The sequence below is a fragment of the Paramisgurnus dabryanus genome, chromosome 21 (genome assembly GCF_030506205.2).
Source record: "Paramisgurnus dabryanus chromosome 21, PD_genome_1.1, whole genome shotgun sequence".
Lineage (NCBI taxonomy): Eukaryota > Metazoa > Chordata > Actinopteri > Cypriniformes > Cobitidae > Paramisgurnus > Paramisgurnus dabryanus.
Window position 1 is genome coordinate 14296906 of NC_133357.1, and position 27547 is coordinate 14324452.

Below are 27547 nucleotides of genomic sequence, written 5' to 3' on the forward strand. Positions count from 1 at the left end.
CACAGAGTGTTAAAAATACACTTCTACTAAGTGCACACTACAGGATGTTACAAATATAATCAAGGGTCATTTATATTACGTTAACAATTTTTCTAAGTAATGAGCTACAATCTACTTGGACTGTATGTATTTGTAATCTGTGAACCTTTGATCGCTTGTAATTCTTACTTAAAATCCAGTGGTGTAAAAGTCCTAAGCACTGTTACTTTAATAAAGTACATTTTATAAGGGCTGTTAAAAGATTTTTGTGATTAATCGCATACAAAATAAAAGTTTGCATAATGTATGTGTGTTTACTGGGTAAAACCTACATATAATACATAATATTATGTATATATAATTACACATATACATGTATATATTTTTTAAATGCATATATATTATAGAAAATATATAAAAACCAAACTAACTAATATATAATTTTTTTTTTCTTAAATACATACAGAAATGTGTGTGAATTTCAATATATATAATAATTACACAAAGTGCACACTCATATTTTATGCACAAAACTTTTATTTTGTATGCAATTAATCTCGATTAATCTTTTGACATCATATTTAATCATATTTTTGAACCCACTTCATTTCATATTAAATTTAATTTAATACCTAATTTCATTAAATCAACTTGTTACTTTCTTGTGAATAAAAAGCAACTAAATGTTTTACTAAAGTATTAATAAGAAAGTATTACATTTTTAATGTACTTAAGTATTGAGGGTAAAAAACAACTTGTATTTTTATAATGAAAGAAGTAAAATTTCATATTTTATGCATCGGAATGGGGAAAGTAAGAGTTTGAAAAATAAAAACACTTTGATATAGTACAGTTACTTGTGAAGTGAGTAAAACAAATATGGAAAAATCACCCCAGTGAAATGTTTTGACATGATTTAATTTGTTTTTTTTTTTTTGCTAAAACATTGTGACAGTGTTTTAATGACATCATACAGAGATATTTCCGATCTCCAAGCGATCATGACTGTGGTGTTTGAAAGTAGAGATGTTTTCGCAGGAAGTTGAAAGATCCAGGCATTTGTTTATAAAGGCCTTTGGCAGAAATTTGGGAGACGGCATTATTTACCTGCACAGAAGTATTTTGTTTGTTTTTAACAAAACCTTTTTTATAAATTTTTTAACACACTATTCATATAAATGTTGTTGCATTACATTTTTTCAAAAAAAAAATCTTTATTATAGACGGTTTCAGCAGTATCTAATGTAAAGTCTAATGTAGCTTTCCACCAGCTGCGGAAGAGGCGGCAAGCGCAAGTGATTTACATGCAAAGACGCGAATAGGCAACCTGCGGCGTGGCAAGCGCAAATGATTAACCAATCAGAAGCTTGCTTTAGTAGTGACTTGATTACAGGAAGCAAGCGGAGGCAGAAGAATCCCCTCCCATGACGCGAATTTCCATGTGAATGTCTTGAATGACTAGAATTTCTCGTGCGGATTTCAGGTGCGAATGAAATTAGTAAACTCAAACTGTTCAAGCTTCCAACTACGTGCGAATAGCACATTTTTGCCGCCTCTTCCACTTCTGGTGTGAACGCACAGTAAAAGCTTAGAGGAAATCTCACCATCATAAGCATTGTCACCAGATCATCAGTGTCAGCGTTCTGCTCAAGCACACGATCGAGATTCTCCACATACCACGAGCCAGCCTGCGTGTCTCTCCATGAGACGAAGCCTGCAAACGTATTAACATTTAGATCATACATGTACTATACTGAAAATACAGTAACTCAAATCATTATTATTATGGGGGCAGTTGTGGCCTAATGGTTAGTGAGTCTGGCTTGTAACCCCAAGGTTGCCGGTTTGATTAAGGTAAAGCTGCTTTGGAACAATTAAACAATTGTGAAAAGCGCTATATAAATAAAATTAAATTGATTTAAATATGTTAAAAACATGTTTTAGAAAAAAAACAGACCTGGAAAAGTTGAATAGGACACCAGGATGTCACTAGGTGTGGGCAAAGTTGCCCGAGCATCAACTTCATCAGACGTGCTAAGAGAGTCGCTGCTGGAGGACATGGGAATAGCATCCATCTGATCATCTGCTCCACCCAAAGAGGGCTGCACCTCATCTGGTGAAACCTCAAAGCCTGTGTCCTTATCATCTGTATGGGCACAGACAGATTTAAATTTAGGCATTTAGCAGATGCTTTTATCCAAAAGTGAATTACAACACATTCGAGTGATTCAAGAGGGCAATGACATGAGAAGTGCTATACAAGGTTACTTTCAATTTACAAAGTTTCAGTTCTTAAACCCATATTTATCCAGCTTAGACAGGATTGGTGGGGCACCAGCCAATGGGGGGGGCACCAAGGGTTCTAACTGCGACAATGTACGCAAGGTTTCAAATATCCGGCAGTGCTCGTTTAGTAGATGAAAAAACTCTATCTTTTCTTTGAATTATTGTAATATTATTTGTAATGAAATATTCAATTAGATCTAACCAGCATTTATCTTAGGTGCATACCTCCTCCACAGGCCTGGATGAAGAAAAGCTTTGGCTTGCCCTGAAGAGAAGGACAGTTCTGCCCATTGAGGTAGTTTGTGATTATCTGAACTGGGACGGATGATCCGTCCACACCATGGACTGCCCCGGGGAAACGACTATGGCTTGCCTACAAAGTAGCAAAAAATATAAACACTAGTAGTAATAAATGATGATATATGATAGCATTCTGTACAGCACTACAAAATGAGGAAGCAAATAAAATTGGTCATGTTACAAAAAGGATCTTGAACTGATAGTTTTCATAGATGCAAACCAAAAAACCAAATAAAAAAATGAAAATACACTCTTTAAAAAAATGCTTTGTAATTTTTACCTCAGTGCCATGAGAAAGAATAATCACAACACAGCAGTCATATGCCGAATGGTCCTTCTTCGCTAAAGAATTCAGTTCACGTCTTATTTGCTGAAGAGGAGAGGAACATTTTTATTTATTTCCATGTATTTATGTAACATCAACTGTATTCATTAAACGATTCATTAATGTTTGTATGACTGACATTTCTCAAACAGCTGTGCTTACAGTAAGAAGAAAAGGGAAACACTAAGCTTACTTTGTATTTCAAGTTCCTTTTTACTAAAACCTCAAAGTTAAGAGCTTTAAATCTTCTTTCCATCTTGTCGGAGTCTATGTCAGACCCATTACGGTTTTTCAGACTGGAAGCCGGGTCAAACTCCACATTGTTTATAATCAAGCAGATCCCACACGGCCGGGCATCCATCTTGTAAGCCTGCAAAACAGTCGTGAAGAGCATGCTTTAGATGTGCTTTTACATATTTAAAAAAAAACATTGGGGGGAGCATTTACGGGTACCTGTATACTATCACGTCTCTGTCTTTGTCTCTGTGTTTCAGAAGCTGTAGAAAAAAAACAAAGATTGTTTCAAGCATGGCTACTCAAATAAATCCTGTAAACAAATACATTACTTCTATCTTTAACAGATGAAAATGTACTTTTAAGAAGAACTGAAACTGTACAAATAACAAACTGTACATGATGGTGACTTACGTGGACTATTAGGTTTAGGCAAAGGCAAGCTGTTTGGTGGTCTCAGGGGTATTAACTTTGGAGAAGATAGATCGGGTCTGTCTGGATTGTCAGTAGGTTTGGGATGCTCTGTGATGAATCAGATGATCAGATTAGACATTAAGAATAAAATATATATATATATATATATATATATATATATATATATATATATATATATATATATAAATAATAAACTATGCCTATGTTTACAGATTCTTAAATGATCATGGGTTAGTAAGCCTCTTAAGTTGCTTTAAATAAATGCACCTCCCAAATGCAGAAGTAGAAATGTATGGGAACTGTATATCCTGTGTTTTTTGATGTAATAAGACACATACTGACTGGTAGAGGAATCACTGAAGGCTGTACAGGTGTTGGGAGAGACTGATGAGCACCAGGTCCTCCCTCCAGGAGCTCTGCTAGTTCATGATGCTCAGTTTCGCGTAGGGACTCCAGGAAAGCTTGGAAAGCCCTACTCCCTCTGGTCTCCAAGTCTATTAGCAGTTTCCTGGCTTGATCACGTCTGGTTGTTTTGCTCTGTTAAAATAAATATTTGCAGACTTTAACAACCCAAAAAGTTTTCCTGAACATACAGGTGGGAACTAAACTATGCACATATTTAAGAACAAAACAGTACTGGGTAGTTTATGCTACGTGATAAGATTACAAGGGTATAAGGTGCTATGCCATTAATGCGTTTCTTACTACTAGAATTCTGTATATTCTGTTCCATTATAATTCGCAATCAATTACATTAAACTTTTCACCTGTATTTCGTCGATCATGTCTTGTGTGAAGATCCCCTTTGACAAAAGGCCATCGCATAGATCTGCCGTATTCAGTTCTTTGACTAAATCCACCCGGTGTCGCTGAAGAATCTGTCTGTGTCGGGGATCCATACTGACAATTATACGGTTACAACAAACGTGTCAGGATAACGACATTTGTGTACTGTTTCGCCTAAATAACAACTAACAAAATGACAGAATACAAATGTCAAAGTGCCAACACGGAGCTCTTCCTCACTCGGAGATTCCCTCCCTTGTTTACATCACGCTGGCGATGACGTCAACCATTCGAAAACGGGGCAAAGCCAGATATTAATAATTTAATCCCAGTCACAATAGTGGTTTACATTACAAAGAATGTTTACATTTATAATACTCAATTTTCCTGCAAATATGGAAATAATAAAGAATCTCATTTGGATAAAAGGCTTGTTCGACTTCACGCGGCGCTGCAAGAGCCGACAGCCGGATGACGTCAAAGTACCGCGAGAACGATTCGAGAAATCATACGAAGTGTAATTTCATCTCGCTATTTATTTCCTGTTGCACTTTCATATGCGTTACCAGTGCAAACCACTACTTAAAACATTTCAAGAAGGATATCTCCTCCAGCTGCTCATTTTGTGACAATTCTGAAGAAACTGTAGTCCCAATTTTTTGGTATTGTCCATTTATTAAGAAATATTTTGGCAAGATGTTTTACGATTTATTAGGAAAGAAATTTATAATGAATGTGTGTTGTTTTGGAAGGATGCGGCATTAGGTTGTGTAGACTAAATCTTAGAGAAATCAGTTTTTTATTATTAATCTGAAATTGCTACTTGCAAAGTTCCACATTCAAAAATCTAAATACTTGAAAGCAAAACCTCTTTTTCTTGTTTGTTTGAAAGAGTTTGAAAAATACCTTACTACTATCAGAATGTCTGAGAACAAAAAAGCTTTAAAAACTATATCTGTATGTAATTCCTTTACTTTTTTTGAGGTCTTATAATTCTATTTATTAATAACACATTTAACTTATACCTCCCCCTGGTTGTTCTAGTTTGTATTTTTTGTTTTTGATACTCTTGTTGTTATTGTTATAATTTGTCATTTTTGTTATCTGTACATTGTTTTTGAAAAGAATAATAAAAAAGCTGAAAAAAAATCCTGTTGCACCATAAGAAGGTGATAGGTTCGACTTTAGGTAGCGCTCAGGACATGACAGGCGGAAGACGTCAAAGTACCGCGAGAGCGAGTCGAAATTAGACTTCTCCGTATGCTTTTTCGAATCGCTCTCGCAGTACTTTGACGTCATCCGCCTTTCGTTTCTTGCTGCGACGCATGAAGTAGCACAAGCCTGAAGGCTGCATCAAAGCCCATATATTACATGTTATAAAACTACGTTAACATAAATATGACAAATTTTTTGTACACCTTAGCTTTAGTGATAGTTATATTTTTGTCTATAATCTCATTCAGAATTATTTTATACACTCACATATCAGTGCTGTATTAGGGTTTCTGTGTATAATACTTGCACTTGAGGTCAGGTTTAAGTGGAAGTTTCTGTGACAGCTTTTTTCAATTAATTTCCATGACTTGTCTTGTCAGTTGTGGTTACTGCATAATGAATTGTAATGTTTCTTTTAAAGGAGCAATTTCTATATGTATACATTAATTATAATTAATATGTATACACAGAAATAGACTTGCTACAACATTACAGACCAAATAAAAAAGCAAATAAGTTAAGATGAAATATTGGACATGGGCATATTGTAATATGCATAGCAACGGTTTGCAATAAAGGAGTTATTTAATTTTAATACTTCAAAAAATAACATACTGTCAAAATTTTTAGGTCGATGCAGATAATACAATATCTGGCATGCGCATGATAGCAGTGATATGCATTTTATTTTTGTTTGTTTACATTGTTAAAATGTCTGATTTGTTTTATGCAATAGTTTAACATGGCTGTTCACTTTCAAAAGTTGTGATGTTTTCTTTTCCCAGAAATACAAAACATGTTGGAAATATATATAAAAAAGTAATACCATTTAAATTGATTTTAGAAAAGAAATTGTAATGCATATCAATTTGATATTATTTTGCATGCTATCACACATCGCATTTTGCTTCAATATTGCACAACCTTACTGCCAATGCTATATGATTTTACTCCAATATACTACTTTGTATACTCAAAGTTCAATTTCTCAAACAAGTCATGTACAGTCAAAGATGAATTAGAAACAATTTTCTTGTCAAAAATGAAACTCACTTTTAATATTTTACAGTTTGCATTAACTTGGTTTTGGAATATGTGACTTGGTAACAAACATCAGGACTCATAATGAAAATGTATTTTAGAAAACTGTATCAGTAATCAAAACATGAGTTATGTTATGATTTCTGTATTGAGCTTAAACGTGGAGCCATTCATCTAGAAACATAGAAAACAGATGCCCTCATACACTCAATCTCCCCGTGGTAAACCGTTCCATAAGCCAAGATCTTGTGTCCATTTGTACAGTCAAGGTAAAATCTTACCTCCGTATTTAGGGTATGAAACAACACAAAGATACAAATGTCATTCACAGATAGCAAGATTTATACACAACAGCTTAACCTTTATGACTTTATAAAACAACGTCTTAACAGTCCTTTGTGGATGTGAAGTTTTCCTGCCCCTGTGACTTCAAAGCTGTAATCTGTGGTGACATAAGGTAATTCTGCTTCAACTCCATGCTAGAAAAGGAGAAAATTAGAGATTAAGTACTCCTCAAATAACCAATATTAGCAGGCTGGATAACTTTTCCACTTTTATTAGATCACACAAGAGCGTATAAATCATTAAAACCCTTATAAAACTTAATGATAAATAAAAATGACCACCTATTGAATGATACTAAAATCAACAAACCAAAATCGTATAGACATCTATGACGTATATACAGTTGATTCATACCTGCATAGTAAGCAGTTCTTTAGGTAGTGTGATCTGTCCAAGAAGAAGACAGTTCACATGCTTCAGGACAGAGGGAGGCACAGGAGTAACCAATAAGTACAGACCTCGTGCCATATCCACCCCTCTCACAACACCTTAAAAACAACCAAAAATGTCAACCAAACAACATTCAATTGTATCCCACTGAATAAATAACATCAAAGTCAAAATGACACTATTGGTACACACCTAGGCCCACACATTGACAGATGGGAGTTTGGGAGAGCACAACAGGACCTCCTCTGCCCGTGACCTTTTCACTCAGACAGCACAATCCTACCAGACTGGCATTTGCTGTATAGAGGATGTGGTTGGGTGCAACCTCACAATGTACCACCCCTATAGCCACTGAAGACTGTGGGACCTGAAAAAAAAAAAAAGAAAAAAAAAGCGCATGTGCACATGAAATAGACTGACATGTTCTGAAAAATTTAAACAGTTAATAAAGAGACAGTTTTTTCATATGCACTGCTGGTGAGCACAGATCAGACCTAAGCAGTTGTGTTTACCTGGTACGGTATGAAGCAGTGGAGGGGACGCATAGGGCCCGGCTCAGGAGACTGCATCTTACTGAAATAGCTAAGCAGAGCCAAGTCTCGAAGTTCATTGCTGCGCTGAAATCGCCTGGGAAATATGCAGAAGAAGTGACTTTTATTAGGTGAGCCAAGCAAAGTAGTGCTGCGTGTGTAAACTGTACTTTGAAATTTTACTGACATATTAGCGATATAGACAGAATAAAATCAGTTTTATTTTGCATCAGATATCACACACCAACATCAGATCACAGGTACCAACCATACCGATTAAACTTCCATAGTATTATTTTTTTCCTACTATGGAGAGTGAATAAAAATGACAAAATTCATTTTGGGTGAACCATGCCTTTAGGAACAAAAGATGCAGCGGGAAGGCTTACATTTCTCCTGCTGTCCCTGCGCCTTCGAACTCCGAGACGATCTGGAGAAATACATGAGATCGAAGAGCAAGGTCACTTGCTGACACTTCTGTCAGGGTGGATGGTGTAGGAGGGTGGGTCTGCCAGCCGTGGGCAGTTCTCAGGAAGTCAGGGGTAAGAAGATGAGACTGTGGCACGTCTCCATAAGTTAGCTGCACAACGTGTGTAACGGAGAAAAGACGAATGAGGTCGGTCAGAATTTGAAGGCCCTGGCCTGACAAAGAAAGACGAAGTTAAAAATGTATATTACAATTACATATTTCTTTCATTTGAATGTCATTTTTTTATATGTCTGACCTTTGACCCAGCCCATAGTGTTGAGAATAACAGGACTCTCTCCACTGCAGTGGCACCACAGGGATTTGAGGGACTCCAGATAGCGATCAATGTCAGTCTGACATTCTGTCTGACCGTAGTACACCATGTGCTCTGGATCACGCAGGTGTGTGAACGGAGGCCCTAAAGAATCCCATAATCATAAACATGTCAACTGTTTTCAGTAAGTACAATGAGCTAAAGTAGATTCCAAAGATATTCTTAAAATGTACCCCGACTATAAACACATGTTTTTGGGGTAATAGATAATCACTGGGATTGGTGATATGAATGTGAAGTTAAATACAGGACAAATGTCACAGTTAAAAAAAATTTATGCACGGCGGGTTCAGGTAAAAAGTGATTCAGGTCATTCTAATATGACATGTTTGAGCTGCCTTAAGTAAACTGCTTACAGTAAACTTTAATGTACCGCTAAACCATTACATATCATCGACCTAGATTGCACTATGAGGTTGTTTTTCTTAAAGTAATGAATATATTTAATGTGTTTCTATCAATGGACTAGTAGTAATATAAGGGAAATGTAAAGTATTAAAGCATACAAGTCTTCATAGTCAAGGTAACATTTAAATATCAGCAGTACAAAGTTCTGTTTGGTCAGTAGAATCTGTATAAACGTATTTTATGTTAAAACATTTTGTTTATGTACAGAGATATGAATTAAGACACATACCCAGCAGTGGTTCTGTAACCGTGTTTAAGGAGAGGCATCCAGCAGGGGTAAACTCAGTCTGGCCCAAGTCACACTCCAAATACTCTACACTTGTTGTTCTGCACATGCAAAATCACATGACAGGGCAAAAAACTCACTCACTATTCATGTTAACTTTTTTATAAAGAATGTATATGCTCCCTGCTAACTTAATATGCAGAGAAATGAGAGCAAGAAAAATACATTGTCATCATCATTTGAAACGTTTGTTTCACATTTGTCCTCTGATCAAATAAACCGTTGAACTCACTGATTTAGCAGGCAGTTAATGAGGTGCCGCATGAATGTGGATTTGCCAGAGTTTTTTGCACCACACACAAGAATTATGGGACAGCGGTCGAATTCCCCTGTGTGGAAATAAAGCACAACATTTTATGTAGATTATGTGGTTTCAAACAAAAAGACAGACCATTTATAGACTATAAATGAATACATGGCATTTAAGGAGCTCAGATGCAAAAGCTGCTAAATGCCACTTTCATCAAAAATGAGATAATGACATTAACTGAATGCTCACGGCCTGTTTGACATACTTTCACTTTAAAGCCTCTTAATTCTTGCCTCAGGCAATCTATTAACTTTTCCCCCACCATTGACGAGTTAAGTCATCAATTAAGAGAACATGCTTCCCTGACAATGACGAGTTTTTCCGGCAATCCGTATTTCCCCTATTATACACCAGGTGGTGCTCTTACCCAATTTATAAAACCCAGAAGTATTCCCTGCAATTTTGTTTTGAACATCGCTCTGAATCTGATCTCTATCAAAAGTCCGTCACAAAAATGCAATTATCTCAGTTTTTGCTCAACATTTTGTATTTTTGAAGAAACCTACCCATATTTAAGGGGTGATTAAAAGAGAACATATAAAGGTAGGATGAAACGTTTTTTTTTTGTTTGAAAGCAGAGTATCTGTTCTTTCATATGATACATTGTATGTTTATATATTAACTCTTTCACTGCCAGCATTTTTAAAAAAAAGTTGCCAGCCAGCGCCAGCGTTTTTCATGATTTTCACAAAAGTTTAATGTCTTCCAGAAAATGTTCTTCTTCAAATATATAAACATACAATATACCAAATGAAAGAACAGACACTCTGCTTTAAAAAAAAAAAAAAAAACCGTTTCATCCTACCTTCAGTAGTTCTTTTGTAATCAGCTTTTGAATATGGGTAGGTTTCTGCAAAAACACCACATTTTGAGCAAAAAGCAGAGATAATTCCATTTTTGTGACGGACTTTTCATAGAGTTCCCATTCAGAGCGATCTTTAAAACAGACACGGACATGCAGCAGCTTGCTATAGGGCAATACTTCCGGGTTTAAAAAGTTGCGGAAGGGCGCCACCTGGTGGATAATAGCGGTATTGTGGAAAGACGGAAAAACTCGTCATTGGCGGGGAAGCGTTTTCTCTTGATTGACGAGATATCTCGTCAATGGCGGGGAAAGAGTTAAAAGAAGAAAATTTTCTGGAAGGCATTAAACTTTCGTGAAAATCATTAAAATGCTGGTACTGGCTGACAACTTAAAAAAAAAAAACTCTGGCAGGGAAAGAGTTAAAAGTCTGATTAAAAAATTATAATTTACAAGAAAACATATCAGACAAACGTAGAGGGTTTTGTATTTGAACACTTCATTTTTTTAATTAGCAGCAATAATCAGATATATAAAAAACATTAACATGTACTACCTGCCCAGGCACTGAGCAAACTGCTTAAAGCCTCTTTATAGCTAGGTGACATCACAAGACCTTGTGCACAGGGTTCACGAAGTGCTGTTACACCCACCGCGGACAGAGCAGGGTGATAGATGGCAGCCTGAGACTTCAGTTCCCACTTTAGGACACATAAAATACATCACAATAAGTCGTCTTATGAAATTTCTGTAAAGATGTTGTTCTTTATTCAAATGTAGGACATCCCAGACTCACAGAGTTTATGCCAAAGATCTCTTTGAGTTCTGTGAAGCTGGTGAGAAAGCGGGTGAGGGGCGTGTCAAGAGGTTCTAGAAGCACCACACACGAGTCCGAGTTCACTTCATTGATAAGCCTTTTACATGGCTCTGAGGGTGCACAAATAAACACAACATGACAATAGTGGAGCAAACAAAAAAAAAACAATGAATGCAGTTAGAGAAATTTTTCATTTAAAAGACAAACTTTGTGTGCTTATATGACATACTAAGTTAAATTAAAGGGACACTCCACTTTTTTTTGAAAATATGCTCATTTTCCAGCTCCCCTAGGAGTAAACAATTGATTTTTACCGTTTTTGAATCCATTCAGCCTATCTCCTGGTCTGGCGGTACCACTTTTATCACAGCTTAGCATAATCCATTGAATCTGATTAGACCATTAGCATCACACTGACCAAAGAGTTTTGATATTTTTCTTATTTAAAACTTGACTCTTCTGTAGTTACATCGTGTACTAAGACAGATGGAAAATTAAAAGGTGCGATTTGTGTCTAGGAACTATACTCTCATTCTGGCGTATTAATCAAGGACTTTGCTGCTGTATCATGGCTGCAGCAGGCGCAATTATATTACACAGCGCCAGAAAATAGTCCCGTTAGTTACTTTCAACAGCAGGAGACTATTTAACATAAATGTAAAAAAAAATTTTGCGAAAATATAATATTGATATCTTTAATAATGACATCATCTTTTACATGCCACAAAATAAAAAACGTAGGGGTTGATCACATTGAGGGTAAGAAAAACCCCAACAGAAGTTACCTAAAGGGAGATATTTGCGAACAATGGCTTTCGCTTCCAGCCGTCCCTCTTTCTTGTTCTTGTTAGACGGCGAGTTGTTTCCCAAGGCTGAGATGGTAAGAGGGCAGTGCGACGGTGGGGAGAAAAGTGGGTAAGGTTGTTGGCCCTCCTCTATGGTGAAGCCCAGCACTTCTACACGACCGTAAAGGCAAGTGAGCAGGCACTTCCCACGGAAACACAGGGTCTGCGAAGATATCAGACAAAAGTCAGGCAAAATTGCATAATCTACAACACATCACGTGTTTTTATCTTTTAAGACCTATATCATAATGTTTAAATCATAATAAGATTAGTTTTTCTACCTGGCCTTGATGCATGACCAAAACAGCTCGGTTTTGAGTATGGTCAAGCTGGACATGGTATTGAAGCTCATCCTTCTCCACCTGGTCTGTGTCTGATGAAGTTGAACTTTCCATGCCATTTTGAAGAACGCTGTTGGCATATGCATCCCATTCCTGAAGGTCCTCTGAATCGCTGCTGCCCTCGAGTTCTGTGTCTCCATTTGTATGAGCTAAAGCCCTAGAAGTATTTTTCACTTTTTCTTCTGCAGAAGAGCTTGTGTCCAGGTTTACAGTCACTGGCTTGGCATACGACTTCTTCAGTCGTTTTAACCGAGGCTTCTCCCTTTTGGTTATGAGTTGCTCCAGTTTAGTTTTACTTGTGCTTGCATTTAGGAGACTTGTTTTCTTGAGCTCAGTAAGTGTTTTTTTGCGCCTGTTGAGCTTATCGCGATGTTTGCTGGTGTTTCGTTGCTCATGTTGGGCCTGAGAGGAAACTTTCTTTACTTTCATTGTCAAAAAACGACATAAACCCTGAGCAGGGTAGCACCTGTTAATGGAGAGGAGAGCAGTGTCAGTATTAGCACACTTGGAGTGACTGTTTGAAATAATCAAAATGCCTTGTACTGCCTGAATATCAATGCTCAATATAGTTATTGAAAATCATACCTGTTTATAGAGAGAAACACTTACAACCCGTGTTGTACTATAAACGCTAACATATGTTAGTCAGATCATACAGTTAAAACAGGTTTATAAAGATCTGTTATACATATGTTTGTCCACTTTGTTTCTTCAAGTGAACACTAAAATCACTCTGCACGATGCGTCTGTGGTTCCACTCCACTAGTCAAGGCAAAGCTGCTAATTTCCCCTCTCTGGTCGTTTTTACGACAACACTGACAGTGTTTGGCTGATGCATACATGCGACTGAAAGTGTAAATACAGAAGAGATAAAGTAGAAACGATAAACATGTTAACGATGGGACTCGGTGGATAACAGGCAATTTGTACAGCGCTCGCAGATTCAGAATGTGCCATGTGTCGGACAACAAATTCTTTCCCGGAGTTTGCAATTGGTTTGATGTTAAACTCTCGCTGTGAATAACAACATATTGATTCTGCAACTTTAAAAAATACGATTTGTGTTATGTTTAGAATGGTTAGCCAGAATAAAATTAATATAATATAGTTCAAATTTGAAAACAAATGTAAATAAAAAATCTCACCCAGCGCAATGAGTTGCACGGCCAACTACCATACAAATACAACGTCACTTCCCGTTAGTTTCAACATGGCTTCTTGTTGTGTAGCTTAAATTAAGCATTTCATGACACAAATATATTGCTCAATTACTAAAATAAGTTTAATATATGTGAAGCTTTAGTATATGAAAAGAAATGTGAAAGTAATGGTCTAATTTACGAGAAAGGTGAGTCGTACATATCTGATTGTGCAGCACGTAGTTTAGGGAGCGTCATTAAAATGCGGACGTTGAGGTTAACGTTTAGGTAACACTAATGTTGTATTTACAAGTCTACAGGAAAACGTGCAGAAACATTCTGTGTATAGCAAGATATTAGAATATGTTTTTACAGTATTCATTCATGTCCTCTTTCAAGCCAATAGTTGCAATGTAAATGAGTTTATAATAAGAATTTATAATAAGAATTTACAAAAATTGCATTACCTAATAAACATTATAAACTCATAATATACATGGCAACACCTGCTAATAACTACAGTATTTTAATAAATTCTGTTGTTGCACAAGACAAAACCTAACACAGTAATTAATGCCAATTGCAGTTCTGAGCATGAAAATTGTATATTAATATATGTAAAAAGAAATTTACAACAATATTGTAATGTCTTCATCAGCAGCAAATAATGATCAATACTATAATGATGTTTCCTTATCTAGATGGAAAATCAAGCCCAAGGGATCTCTCATGCTCAGCGGGTGCTCTCCTTGCTTAACCAACAGAGGGGTCTTGGCCAGTTTTGTGATGCCATGCTAAGCACAGCAAGTGGGCAGATGCACCTGGCACATCGCAATGTTCTTGCCTGCTTCAGTAGCTTGTTTCAGGATCCCAGTTTGGAAACACCATGTGTACAGATCAGCCTCCCATTGGAATGCCCTGACGACGGTTTGGAGCTACTGCTTAATTTTTTTTACACTGGTAAACTGCAGTTGGATGATAGTAATATAGAAAAGGTTCAAAATGCAGCTAGGGGACTCTCAGTACTGGATTCTGTGATACCATTCCAGGGTTTGCCAGAACCACTACAATTTTCTGTATTAAGTAAAGATGAAGAAGAAAATTCACCTTTCCCACTGACATTAGCAAATTCTGATCATGATCAAACAACAGAGAAGACTAAATCAAATGTATGCAGTTTAGATGAAGCTGCGATAGCAAGCGATAATGACAACACCCCTGCCTCAACGTCTAATAAAACCACACGTTCTGGCAGGAGAGTGAAAGGTCCCTGTCGACTAGTCGGGGAGAGTCCCATGTCCACTATCACGAGACAAGTAGCAGGAAGGAAACAAACATCATCTCTAGAGGACAAAAAGGAGGACATTGCTGCCACAGAGGAAGATCACCTCAACTATCTTGGTTTGAGTGAGACTGAGGTACATTTCACTATACTTTTTATGCCTCACGTCTTATGCTGAATGCCTAGTAGACACAGCATGCAAATTGATGATAATCCGCAACCATTACAGTTGCAATAATGCATTGTATGCAGAGTAACTTGAATCTGGGATTTATGCTAGATATTATTCCTCTGTAAGCAGGTAGGTGGATCTGTTGAGAATCAAGATGATAATGGTGATGATAATGATGATGTCAACAACAATGAAGATGAAGATGATGACAGAGATGCTAGTATGGAGTTCCTCAATGAGGGTACTGATGAAGAGTATGTGCCGCATGATTCACCTTCAACCTCAAAGACTCCAAGGAGAAAGCGCAAACAACAAAAACGTACCAATAAAGAGAACGGAGAAGAAATGTCAAAATCCTCAGAGAAAGGCTCTGTCCAATGTCCTACATGCAACAAGACATTCCTCAGCAAGTACTACTTAAAAGTACACAACAGGTGTGTTTTATAGGTATGCAGACAGGGTTATAAATGGTCCGCTATATGGACCATAAAAAAATTAAAATGATGGTCAAGAGGTTTGTCACTGTTTAAATAATGTTAACCAATGTTTACATAAAATGTATTCATTTGGTGGACTCATTTGGGTTTTTTTTCCACAGCAATATACATTGCATACAGCTATACATTTTAACAGTATATTACTTTATGCATTTGGTAGACAGTTTATTTAAAGCAACTTTATGCCGTCTGAGAATCAAATCTATGACTTTGGCTTGATTGTGCCATTTGAGTTGAAGGAACTTGGGTCATCTCACTTCAAAACCATGACTATCTTTTTGTCTGCCCTTTTCTGTCTGAAAGGAGACATACAGGAGAAAAGCCCTTTGAATGTGCTAAATGCGGGAAGTGCTACTACAGGAAGGAAAACCTGCTAGAACACGAAGCAAGAAACTGTCTTAGCAGAACAGAGGTGGTGAGTTATCAAGGGACCATTTACAAATTACACTAACAGTCTAATGTTTGATCATCTTTAAAAGGACACTCCACTTTTTTTTGAAAATATGCTCATTTTGTGAGTGAAACATTTGATTTTTACCATTAGAATCTGTTCAGACGATCTCTGGGTCTGAAAGTTGCGTAATATCATTGCGCCTGCTGCAGCCATGTTACGGCAGCAAAGTCCTTGATTATTACGTCGGAATTAGAGAATAGTTCCTAGCCATATTGGCCTAGAAAAGTAAAACTTTTAATTTTCCGTCGGTCTTAGTACACCATGTAACTACAGAAGAGTCAAGTTTTAAATAAGAAAAATATCAAAACTCTTTGGTCATTTTTGAGCACGATGCTAATGGTCTAATCAGATTCAATGGATTATGCTAAGCTATGCTAAAAGTGGTACCGCCAGCCCCGGAGATCAGCTGAATGGATTCCAAAACGGTAAAACTCAAATATATAACCTTAACGTTTGATTCTTATTGGTTACTGTTGCTTTAATGTAAGGTTGCACACTTTTATATAAGGCATCAATTTTTTATACAACACTAAAGACGTTTTGTTTGTGCCAGGTGTTTTCATGTTCCAAATGTACCGTGACTTTTAAGAAGCGACATGAGCTTCGTCTCCACCTAGTCACACACACAGGAGAGATGCCCAATAAGGTATGTCTCACATTTTGACAGCTCAACTTTTCTTTGCTGGCCTGACTGTCACTGTAAATTGTTTTGATGTTGTCCCATATAGTGCACGTCATGTTCTGAGCAGTTCATGCAGAAGAAAGACCTCCGCAGTCACATGATTAAAGTTCACGGAGCTCCTAAGCCACATGCAGTAAGTGATTCGTGACTATGGTAAACAAAAGGTCTACAGTACCTTAAGGAAGGTGTTTTTAAACTGTGGGTCGGGACCTACAAGTGGGTCGCGCAAAGTCACTAGTGAATGACACATAAACAGTTTTGTCCTCTTATTGGCAATGGTTTTGATTAGGGATGGGCATTCGATTAAATTTTTTTAGTCGATTGTCGGGAGAATTAACGATCGACTATCGATTAATCATTAATATTTTTATCATAAAAACTAATTATTTAACTTTTATAATTCAAAAATGTTGAATACAAGAATACAGCGTGTTTTCCTCCATGAGACCTTTATTACAAGATCAACTTGTCGCACACAGTTAAACTACATTTAGTTAGACAAACGGAACATATATGTGCTTGAATATGCGGTGCTCTTAAGCTGCGGAACCTGCCGCTGCGAGCCGCATTCTTAAACAGAGACTTCATTTGTTCCAAAAAATCATGACCTCTTCATGATTAATTTTTTTAAATCAAAACGGAAGGGCACAGATAACGAAGTATGGTGTCAAATATTGCACCCTGGTGGTAAAATGTTGAATTGCTGCCACACAGTGAAATTAATTTAATTGCTTCAAGACACACGCTTCGCTAGGCAACGCAACCTGCATTAGATAAAAAAAGTATTCGATTAATCAATAACAAATTAACGTCATCGACTAAATTCTTAACGATCAATTATCGATCGTCGATTAATCATGCCCATCCCTAGTTTTGATTTTAGGTCTTTTGGGATTGCGTTGCAATAAAACTTAACTTATGTAATACTTATTTAATTCATACAATGACTTTGAAAATATAAACTACTCTTTTCTAAAAGAGAACCAATTTGTATTTCTAAATTGTATTTTTTTCTGCATATTTCTATAAAAATATTTTGGTGCATCTTGAGATCTAAAACGTTTGGGAACCACTGCCTTAATGGACCGGGAAATCATATTATTGCAATATCCTATTAAGTGTCTCTTAATAGCATAGCTATCTGTCTCATCTCTTGTCTAGTGTTTATTGTGTACCAAAAGTTTCCTGTCCAGCACTGAGCTGCGTCTGCACGAGGCAGCCAAACATCGAGGCGAGAAACTTTTTGTGTGCGAGGAATGCGGCCACCGGGCCTCCAGCCGCAACGGCCTGCAAATGCACATCAAAGCCATTCACAGGTAAACATCTACATGAATTGTACTTGATACTGTACATCCATCATCTATGATGTGAACCAAACAGAACGGATGTTTACATGTGATCTGTTTTGTATAGTTTTTTGTGTACTTCGTTAAAATCATTCCGAGCAGTACTTAATATTGTGCATTTTTTTATGCATTGTCCTCAGAAATGAGCGCCCCTTTGTGTGCGAGTTCTGCAATCATGCTTTTACTCAGAAAGCCAATCTCAACATGCACCTTCGGACACACACCGGAGAGAAACCTTTCCAGTGCCACCTTTGTGGCAAGACATTTCGCACACAAGGTAACTTGGAGACCTTTCTTACAGTCATAATGTTTATTTATTATTTTTCAAAACCTGAATTTATGTATTACTCAATGGCATTTTTACTCAATACTTTTTTATTAAAACCAAATGTTTGCTTTTTGTATGAACAGCCAGTTTGGACAAACACCATCGCACACACACTGGGGAGCGGCCGTATGGTTGTGATTTTTGTGAGCAGCGCTTTACTGAGAAAGGCCCTCTGTTACGTCATGTAGCCAGCAAACACCAAGAAGGCCGACCGCATTTCTGCGAAATATGCAGCAAAACATTTAAAGGTGAGAGATATGAACAATTACACAATTTATGCATTTTATAACATCTGGCACTTAATTGTTTGCATTTAATAAGCGACTTATAAGTGAAAGTCTTGCATAATTTTAACAGTTGCAACATTACAAAAATGTTATATATGTCCCATCAGCCATTGAGCAGCTGCGTGTTCATGTGAGACGTCACAAAGGCATGAGAAAATACGAGTGCACACAATGTGGTTACAAGTTCACCAGACAGGTGTGTAGTTTTTGAATGAATCTTTCCGAAAAACGATACAGTCCCACTGTGAACCACGTTTACATTTTACATTCCGGCTCTACTGTTATTCTGCCTCATACAGGCACATCTGCGTCGACACTCCCAGATCCACTCTCGTGTGGAAAACTACAACCCAAGACAGAGACGACTGCGCAACCTGGTGGTGGAAGATGAGAATGCAGCATCTAGCCAGGCAGATGATCAGGTTGAACCAGAGGATCTAGTTAAGCTTGTGACCGAGGGAGGGGCAGTTGTGGTGGAGCAGGTGGTCTCGGCGTCCGTTGCAGGAACAGGAGGAGAACAGGCCTCTTTTTCAGTGACTGATGAGACACAGGATGGTGAGCAGACTGGATTTAGTGTGACTGACAGGACTGATGGTGGAGATGAGCAGAATGGGTTCACTGTAGCAGATGTGATGGAACAGACGCTGTTGGTGACCGATCCATACCCAATCCATCAATCCAGTGTGGTCGTTGAGTTGTCCAGCTCTGAAACTGATGAAAAGTTCTAACTGGATTAGACTCGCGTCCATGAATATTTAACTAAAGATGTGCACAGAAGGTTTATGTTGGTGTATGAAGTTGAGTTTGAGATAATCACTCATTCTAAATAGCTTGCATGAAAAACAGAAATGGTTTTATTTATTTTCTTGAAAAGAAGTAAAAATAGTTATATTAGTAGCAGTTGGGCTGATATACTGATCCGAGCATGAGTGAATATTAGATGAGCTGAACTCAAATCTGTAACATCTAATTGCATATATAAATTAAAACAGATAACGGTGCTGCCGTCATTTATTTGTCGAACACACATACAAACTTTATTACACAAATCAAAATGGCAAGTCCATATAATACAAATGATTTGGCAATGAAACATACTAAACATTCTGTAAGAAAAATAAAATAACAAATGTCAAGTACCGCTTGTAAATAATTAGTTTCATAAGTACTGATATTATAAAATACACACATAAGGAGATACACTGAAACACTAATTCCAGTTTTTAGTACAGCATCCTAATACAATGTTTACATAAAAATACAATATTCTTCCTGTCATCATAAACATTGCAAACAACTTACGGTAATAAACACAAGCTGTTCATGATGAACTGTATTATACAATCATTCAAATAAACAGTGACTAGATTCATAAACTGAATTTTATATCAAAATACACAAGAGCATAAGAGAGAGACACAAAATCACAAAAATGTGACCACTTCATGCTTTCTAGATTGTCTGACAAATGAACATAATAATATATGAAGAGTTCAGATGCTAAACCCTCTACTGTACATGCGTCTTGAGCCTTTTTATCACGCTCTTATGTTTAGGTTTAATAATTTACTTTAAAACGCAATTTAAAGTTCAAAGATTGCGTGCACACCAAAGCATTTACGCCGGCGTATGTTTTCAGTTGTTTCCAATGGAAGTGCAGCGCTTTTAAAAAACGGCAGCAGCATGGCGAGTTTTGTTTTGTGACAAATATCACAACAACCAACCGGGGCATTGTTCAACGACTGATAAGCAAAGCAGAAGTATTATAGCAACATACAGTCGGCGTCTGCCTGGTGTTTGTAGCCGCGTTTAAATGCTTTGGTGTGCACGCCCCCTTAGAGGCCGATCACACCAAACGCATTTATGGCATGCACCTTTTGAATGATTTTCTATGGGCAGTAAGCGTTATGTGCGCTGTTTATGCGTGCCGAACGCCTTGCGTTTTTTTTCGCCTGCTGCACCACAGTTTTTGAAGGAGCAATCAGAGCAAAACAGCGGCCAACATCATTCGCATCTTTCCATTGTCCAATCGAATGAGGGGAGAGGCGGGCTTTCCGTTGTGGTGACAGAAGTTTACAGTTGCTTGGAACAACCGGACAGCAATCACTCACTGTCTCCTGTGTGTTTATGCACCTCTCACCCTCGATCAAGGTCAGAACAAGTGTCCTCTTTTAAAAGTTTCTGCTAATATGACAGTTAACAACAAAAGAGCGCTCACGCTTCAATATTTGATTGACAGGACAGCTGCCTCGGTGGTTACCTAGCAATACAAAAAGCCGTGCCGCACTGCTCTTCTTTTAAAGTGACCAAAAAAAGCCTTGCGTTTCAAGCATTTAAAACGCGTTTGCTGTGATCCCCTTATTCAGTAATTGAAATGCCTTATTTTTACAATGTCACAAAATTCTGACTGTGTTTCGCTGCAAAACCACTTCTAGTAGTAAATATCCAATTTTTTGGAAAAGACAATGGTAAACAGTTGCAAAATTACAAAAGATGCAACTTGAATTTGCAATTTAAAAATGAAGAAACTGAACCACACATTAGGGGGCGCTGTGATGCATGTGGCTGCCACATTCAGGTTGTATTCAGGTCCACGTATTTACAAGGGAAGTTTGAATGCGAGTCACAGCTGTTTCACATTCGTCTTTTTTTGCACTTTTTGCATTTAACGGATTCTGCCAGCAAACCAGTTTTTCAGAATGGACTGAAGCTGGGATTAAGTGTATTTGATGAATGTATAATACCTTCGCACCTGAACTCTTCATATAATGCTGGGGTACATTTACTTATTTTTGTTCATCAAAACACCATGCTGTTTTTGTAGTCTGTGATGCTTTAAAATACTGATGTAATTCTCTGCTTATATAAACAATACTCACATTAACCTTTTGGAATGCTTAGGTATGCATGTCCATGTCCATGCCGAATAATATAGCATAATAGAAAAAAATAAATTATGAGGGGAACTTCCATACACTTCCCAAAATACGGATTGCTTGAAATTTGCCAGGCACTATTTCATAAGTTACTTCGGTCTCTTTTCAAGGTAAACACAGCCAGCATTAAAACCGCATGCAACAATAAAGCTGTAGTATCATTAGGTTACTGGGTAAAGTAATGCAAACACTGATTGTCTATTCGTCGCTCAGTTCTCTGAACTTTAAGCAACTTCAGTCTCAAAGCTCTCAATGGACTTGATTGACATCTTGGTTGAGGTTCTGATTGACATTGTTGTTGTGGTTGTTTAGTGCCTGGTTGCGTTGGTGTCTGTGCAGGTGAATGGCATTCGCCTCGGGCATATCCATAGGCTCAAATGTACTGGGAACAAGCGGCATGAACTGTCGAAATATGCTAACACTTCCGTGCCAGAAAGTAGGTTGGGGGAGGCGACCAGCTGGGGTCCAAGATCTCAAACTGGGGTCATAGACCTCCACCACATCGGACAGCTCGAAGGTGTTGTCGTAGCCGCCGGACACGTAGAGTCGACCGCCGAGAGCTGCCACGCTGCCTCCGACATGAACCTGTGAAGTGTGAGATGATGCGGTGAGCATATTAAAATCTTTCAGTGTATGTGTAATGTTCCAAATATGCAACTGGAAATTTGACTTACTTGTGTCATGGGATTAATTTTGTCCCATTCATTTTTCTGTGGGTTGTAGACGTCAACCTCAGCTGAATCATCCCTGAAATATATCCATTAATATGGGAAACATGAAAAAGTTAACTTATTTGCATTCTTACTTGGTTTTCTTTTGTTCTACCCATTTAGTTTCATTAGTATCCAAAAGTATCATGTCAACTTTCACCATCTCTCTCACCTTACGAAGTAGATCAGGCCATTTAGAGTCACAGATTTGGGGGCGAAAGACCACAGAGGCAAATCTTCACTGTTGACAAGTGACCAGCGGTTGCTATCCACATCGTAGCACTGAATGGCCATCGTGTCCTCTCCGGTTAATGAGCCAATGGCGTAAAGTCGCCCCCTGCACGGCGTGGTAGAACAGTTATCCATAGGGAGTAGCATGGGTGGAAGAGCCTCCCAGCAGTAAAGGGTGTGGTCATAGCGTTCTGTACTGTCAGAAGCAACTACATAGAGCTGACCCTTCACGACACAGGAGCTGTGATATTCCCGGGCTTTCAGCATTGGGGAGACCTCTGTCCACTCATTCACACTGGAGTTATATCGCCAAACGCAATCATAGAGACGTGATCCATCAGAGCCACCTATTGGAAAAACAAAGCAAGTACATATGTGAATGGGTTCAAGGTAAACCTGTCTGTTTAATAACATCCAATAGACTCACTTGACAAATGTGCCTTAGTGTGTACCTCTTCATAGCATTGAGGTATTAATGAAGGTTTAAAATTACAAAATATCATAAATTGGTGATAATATCTCCTTAGTTCCTCACCTAATAGGGGTGGGCATGTGATTTTGGCCCAGCATTGTGTTTTGGCCCATGTCCATGTACTGTGTATAAATAAAGGCAGCACGCAGCGGCCTAAGATGGTTTGTCATTGTGATCATTGTTCATATCTAAAGACAACTGATCACCCAGATGTTAATCTGGCAGGACATTGTGTCCCATCACTATGCTCTATTAAAGTCAAACATGCAGTGGTTTATTTATACATTGGCTGACTGTCATGTCAGCTCTGAAACCGCACTTGGTAAATTAAAGCTTTCTTGTATTATCTTAGTATATTATGATAAAGTTGAACTGCTTGAGTATAAATTTTACAAAATCGTAAACAGCATGCCTCAGGTCACCGTACTAACCTGTTACGTAAATGTCATTGCCCAGAGCTGTTATGCTGTAGCCACCTCCGAGATGGTCTGGGAATTCGGCTAAATATCTCCACTGTCCAGTTTGAGGGTTGTAACAGTCCACAGTAACAAGCTCATCACAGTCCTGATCACATCCTCCCACCACCACCAGAATTTCGGCCAGGCCGGTGGAGGGACGCGGGCGCATCCGATGACTGGGTCGGTCATGGCGGTCGTATTCATAAGACTGAAAGCTACGTGCTTCGCTGACCAACCGCAAACAGGCCGGCGACAGGTAGACCAGCGGATCGCTCTCCACGTGGGCCAAAAGGTAGAAACGTCGTACGAACGGGAGACGCACCTGCTGCAGCAGCTCTGGCCAGTAATGCAAGCGATGCTGCAGGTCGGCTTTGACCCAGCGCACTGCAATCTGGTACGCCGTTTCCTCCTTATCCACGCACAGTCCGTCATCCGACACAAACTCCAGTAGGCGCTTCCACGACAACTTTTCGAAGTCCATGCTCTTCGCCAGTTCCACAATGTTCTTCAGTACGAAACCCCGAGCGCTGGTGGCGAGCCCGCGGCACGCGTACGCTTCCGCAAAGTCCTGGATCTCCAAGCAGTTGGAAACATCGAGTCTCTGCTCCAGGAAAGTGCAGCATGCCTCTTTAACAGATGGGAACTGGAAAAGGTCTGCCGTCTTGAGAAGAAGGTCCACATTGTCATGAGTGACAGTGACGTGGCCCGTGTAGCAAAAGTCCACCAGGAGACCCAACAGTTCAGCCGACACCTCGTGGAGTACCACGCGGTCCATGACGCTTTCTCGCAAAGTACCGGCAAACATAGCGCGAAAGTAGGTGCTGGCGGCAGCTAGCACAGTTCGATGGCATTGGAACTCTTTTCCCTCCGCACACAATGTGACGTCGAAGAACTTGCGCTCCGCACGGAGCTCGTGGATGCCACGGAGCAAGTTGACGGCATGAGCCGTGTCAAAGAAGGGCAGCATTGAGGGCTGCGTTTGTAAAACTGGTTTCTCCATAGTTGTTTAGTGTATCTCTCTTGATGTTCTTCTACTTAGAACGCTGGATTCATCTTTAAACAGAGAACAATGTTTTTTAGTAGTTTGAAATAAAACAAACATTTCTTTACAAAAAAATACAACCTTACTTTTCATACGATAGTTGTAGCCTACCTGTTTATCTTCCAGAAAGCGACTAAATTAGAAAAGTTGGACACATAAGTTGGACACAGTGACTTCCAGGACGAAATATCATACGGTTATGACGAATGCGAGCAACGGATAGTCTCTTAAGAATGAGTGCTCTTGGCTGACTCTGCTCTATAAATACACCAGCAGTGTCCATTTTCACAGGCTAATGGGGGGCATCACATGGATAGGTTACAAAAACTTAGTAACAGCAGTTAAGCTAAAGGAACAGTTTATTCGAACATGAACATTTGTTCTTTTCCATATAAGGTAGATGTATGTGAAGTAATAACTCAAGGTTGTTGTTATGTATCTACATTAAAAACAGCATTTAGCAGTCAATATACATAATATTCACTGCCAGGCGATAGATTTTCTTTAACAGAATTAGCTTTTCAAAGCCTACAGCCCTCTACTTCCTGCTTTAATGACGTCAGTAGAACAGTTTTTGACTAACCTCCACCCACATGAATACGTCAGTCACCAGCTAAGCTAACGGCAAGCTAAGCTGCTCTTAAATCACAACACACTAAACAAGCTACACAATCAGAAATCGATACGTATTTCTGAAGGAGGGACTTCATAGAACAAGAAAGACATCAGCCTTTTTTACACGTGAAACAAGAACACATGTTATATTGCGCAATGTAAACACAATCAAAGCTTCAAAAACACAGGAAGAATGGGATCTTTAAAGGTTCACTGTGTAGATTTTTAGCGGTATCTAGTGCTGAGATTGTGAATACACAAGAAGCTACGGTAGCCGCCACATGACCAACATGTCATAGTCTGACACACCGCAAGGACAAAATGTACTCTATATAGGACGGTTTGTCTGTAGTGCTATGGTAGAAACATACGACTTTTATGTAAGGGGAACCGCAGTGTTTGTAGATAAAAACGGCTCATTGTAAGGTAATAAAAACAATACAGTTTATTATATAAGGTCTTTATACACCACTGATTATAATATAGTTATGTATATTAAATTGCATTTCTGTCAAGAGATCCTTCTAAAAGTTACACAATGCACCTTTAATACGAAATTGTATTTTTATCTGTTTAGTATCAGGCAACAAAACAGATTGTCAAACAAAGCACACACATCTACAGTACAGTCTATTTAAAGTCCGGTCACATTTCATGAAGAGATCCACCTATGCAGCAGCCAGCTTAGTAAAGTTTTATGAAGGTTGGCTCATCAAAGGATGAGAGCAAGAGAGAGAGAGAGAGAGAACAAAAGACAACTAGAAAGAGCGAGCGAGAGAGAGAGAGGTTTGCTATAAACAGCAAACTCTAGGACCGATGAGTAATGAATTCTGTGAACCTGCCAGATTCCTGAGAAATAACTATTTTTTGTGTGTTTAAAATGTTGACATAATTCTTCAACATGCACTTTACATCTGTTTTGTTTTGTATCTGTTTATAAAAGAAATTAGCAAAAAATGTAACTGACAAACATGGAATGTGTTTGATTTTATTGCAACTTTTCGTCTATCCAAGCTTAACAAACACTTGTTGGTTACCTAACATTTCTCCCTCGCTCTGCAAAAACAAGTTTAATGAAGCAACCCTCTCGTTCTTCTCATACCTGTTGCGTATTAGGCAACTCGAATGCCATTCTGCTTACTGGTAGTCTGTTTACCAGTCAGCCCCAGAATAGCAAGACTGACAGTGACTTGCATTAGTCTTGTAAACTCATGTGAGTGAAGAAGAGAATGTGATCACATGACTTCACGTCATATCATGTCAATAAGGTGTCATGATCTATAGATAGGAGATGTGACCACAGACAGGAAACCTTACTGTGCGGTAGCATCATTTGTTGACATCATTTTATAACTCCAGATTTGTTCTTCTTTTACATGATCATTAACTTTTTTGGGAAAATCATTTTAAAAGATACTTGCATAATGGTGCTCCAATGGTTGTCCAAAGACGCAATGGCTAATTTTATAAAAGTTGAGCAGTTTTGATCTTAAAAGGTAAAAAATTCAAACAGCACTACATATACAATTAAATATAAACATATGGATCAGTAGTTGTATATGCCACGTTTATATATGCCTAAACGTGAAGTTTAAAATGCTGGATGTATTAATTAAAGATGTTTTCAACATTTCCAATTAAAAAACATACTGTATTATACTTACTGTAGTATATTACAGGAAATACATTTTGTAAATGGATACTACAGTGTTCTGTAGTATTAACTATAGTAAATAAAAGTTTTTAGTATGGTAAGGTTCAAAACAGTACAGTTTACTATACTATAGTTTACTATAGTATACCACAGTATTGTCTCACGTGGGTTTGGCTCAAGCAAAAGACCTTCAACAATCTATTTTAAGATTTGTCCTGATGGCTAATGTTACCCATCACCCTGCACATCTTTACAATTTACAGACACTATTCAAACGTAGACTGACGCATCGAGTGAAAACTGAAACTTTTCCAATCCAGTAAAAAATAAATAAAAGTGCTTCAGATCACAGTCCTAAGGCATAATCATTATAGAAACACGAGTGAAATCGGTTTGCGACACAATAAGCGTCTGCTGCTGTCTGTTTCAACTGAGAAAAACAACACCAGGAGCGTCACGCGTTTACCTTCATTCACATAACGTTACTGTTTCTCATGGCTTTTTACTTACCGAAGCCAGCAGTTGAGGATTGTAGGTGCTCTATTCCTTAAATACTTTGATAGACTCGGATATTTTGTCCTGTATCCTTATGTATTTTGTAAGTTTGGCAGTAAGTCGTTTTTTCTGTTAGCTCATGTCAGCGCCATGACTCCGCATCATCAGAGACCCTCATTGGACGCCAGAATGCTGTGACGTAATGTCAGTTTGACTGTCCAAACTTCTCAGGAAATATTTTGTCTAAATTAAAATCACAGAACACGCTA

The 27547-nt window shown here is 38.2% G+C and overlaps 4 protein-coding genes across 7 annotated transcripts; 1 reads left to right on the forward strand and 3 right to left on the reverse strand.

Annotated features, from left to right (window-relative positions):
- Positions 1-925: 925 nt before the first annotated feature.
- casp9 (caspase 9, apoptosis-related cysteine peptidase) lies at positions 926-4615 on the reverse strand. The gene is made up of 10 exons (XM_065285775.2): positions 4327-4615; positions 3898-4096; positions 3539-3646; positions 3344-3387; positions 3084-3260; positions 2846-2935; positions 2491-2638; positions 1937-2125; positions 1584-1693; positions 926-1086 (listed from the first exon to the last, which is right to left on the reverse strand). Exons 1-10 carry the CDS (start codon positions 4456-4458, stop codon positions 979-981), a joined length of 1305 nt encoding a protein of 434 aa, XP_065141847.1. The 5' UTR covers positions 4459-4615; the 3' UTR covers positions 926-978.
- A 1562-nt stretch (positions 4616-6177) lies between these two features.
- On the reverse strand, positions 6178-13560 carry nol9 (nucleolar protein 9). 2 transcript variants are annotated; one of them, XM_065285778.2, is made up of 13 exons: positions 13064-13560; positions 12419-12944; positions 12078-12300; positions 11272-11402; positions 11032-11176; positions 9596-9692; positions 9307-9404; positions 8592-8753; positions 8256-8508; positions 7849-7963; positions 7529-7703; positions 7301-7434; positions 6179-7080 (listed from the first exon to the last, which is right to left on the reverse strand). In XM_065285778.2, exons 2-13 carry the CDS (start codon positions 12905-12907, stop codon positions 6964-6966), a joined length of 2139 nt encoding a protein of 712 aa, XP_065141850.1. In that variant the 5' UTR covers positions 12908-12944; positions 13064-13560; the 3' UTR covers positions 6179-6963. The 2 variants fall into 2 exon arrangements, with proteins under 2 accessions (XP_073669126.1, XP_065141850.1); XM_073813025.1 differs by lacking the exon at positions 13064-13560 and having other exon boundaries at positions 6178-7080.
- A 112-nt stretch (positions 13561-13672) lies between these two features.
- Positions 13673-19666, forward strand: zbtb48 (zinc finger and BTB domain containing 48). 2 transcript variants are annotated; one of them, XM_065285779.1, is made up of 11 exons: positions 13673-13826; positions 14319-15035; positions 15198-15505; positions 15872-15983; positions 16576-16668; positions 16751-16837; positions 17866-18020; positions 18191-18327; positions 18462-18626; positions 18773-18861; positions 18965-19666. In XM_065285779.1, the coding sequence occupies exons 2-11, from the start codon at positions 14319-14321 to the stop codon at positions 19391-19393; spliced, it is 2292 nt and encodes a 763-aa protein (XP_065141851.1). In that variant the 5' UTR covers positions 13673-13826; the 3' UTR covers positions 19394-19666. The 2 variants fall into 2 exon arrangements, with proteins under 2 accessions (XP_065141851.1, XP_065141852.1); XM_065285780.1 differs by having other exon boundaries at positions 15201-15505.
- On the reverse strand, positions 19659-27452 carry klhl21 (kelch-like family member 21). Of its 2 annotated transcripts, none has more exons than XM_065285781.1 (5): positions 27294-27452; positions 23446-24525; positions 22484-22889; positions 22276-22348; positions 19659-22186 (listed from the first exon to the last, which is right to left on the reverse strand). In XM_065285781.1, exons 2-5 carry the CDS (start codon positions 24470-24472, stop codon positions 21851-21853), a joined length of 1842 nt encoding a protein of 613 aa, XP_065141853.1. In that variant the 5' UTR covers positions 24473-24525; positions 27294-27452; the 3' UTR covers positions 19659-21850. The 2 variants fall into 2 exon arrangements, with proteins under 2 accessions (XP_065141853.1, XP_065141854.1); XM_065285782.2 differs by lacking the exon at positions 27294-27452 and adding an exon at positions 24626-24761.
- Positions 27453-27547: the final 95 nt, after the last annotated feature.

Coding starts and splice junctions, on each gene's coding strand:
- klhl21 (XM_065285781.1), bottom strand. CDS start 24,472: ATGGAGAAACCAGTTTTACAAACGCAGCCCTCAATGCTGCCCTTCTTT. Junction 22,890..23,445: donor CAATGACATTTACGTAACAG/GTTAGTACGGTG, acceptor TTTTTCCAATAG/GTGGCTCTGATGGATCACGT. Junction 22,349..22,483: donor GGCCTGATCTACTTCGTAAG/GTGAGAGAGATG, acceptor GATATATTTCAG/GGATGATTCAGCTGAGGTTG.
- zbtb48 (XM_065285779.1), top strand. CDS start 14,319: ATGGAAAATCAAGCCCAAGGGATCTCTCATGCTCAGCGGGTGCTCTCC. Junction 15,036..15,197: donor TTGGTTTGAGTGAGACTGAG/GTACATTTCACT, acceptor TTCCTCTGTAAG/CAGGTAGGTGGATCTGTTGA. Junction 18,627..18,772: donor ATGCAGCAAAACATTTAAAG/GTGAGAGATATG, acceptor ATGTCCCATCAG/CCATTGAGCAGCTGCGTGTT.
- casp9 (XM_065285775.2), bottom strand. CDS start 4,458: ATGGATCCCCGACACAGACAGATTCTTCAGCGACACCGGGTGGATTTA. Junction 2,936..3,083: donor AAAGGAACTTGAAATACAAA/GTAAGCTTAGTG, acceptor TCTCCTCTTCAG/CAAATAAGACGTGAACTGAA. Junction 1,087..1,583: donor TGGTGACAATGCTTATGATG/GTGAGATTTCCT, acceptor ACTTCTGTGCAG/GTAAATAATGCCGTCTCCCA.
- nol9 (XM_073813025.1), bottom strand. CDS start 12,907: ATGAAAGTAAAGAAAGTTTCCTCTCAGGCCCAACATGAGCAACGAAAC. Junction 8,509..8,591: donor CACTATGGGCTGGGTCAAAG/GTCAGACATATA, acceptor TTTCTTTGTCAG/GCCAGGGCCTTCAAATTCTG. Junction 7,081..7,300: donor AAGAACTGCTTACTATGCAG/GTATGAATCAAC, acceptor CTCCTTTTCTAG/CATGGAGTTGAAGCAGAATT.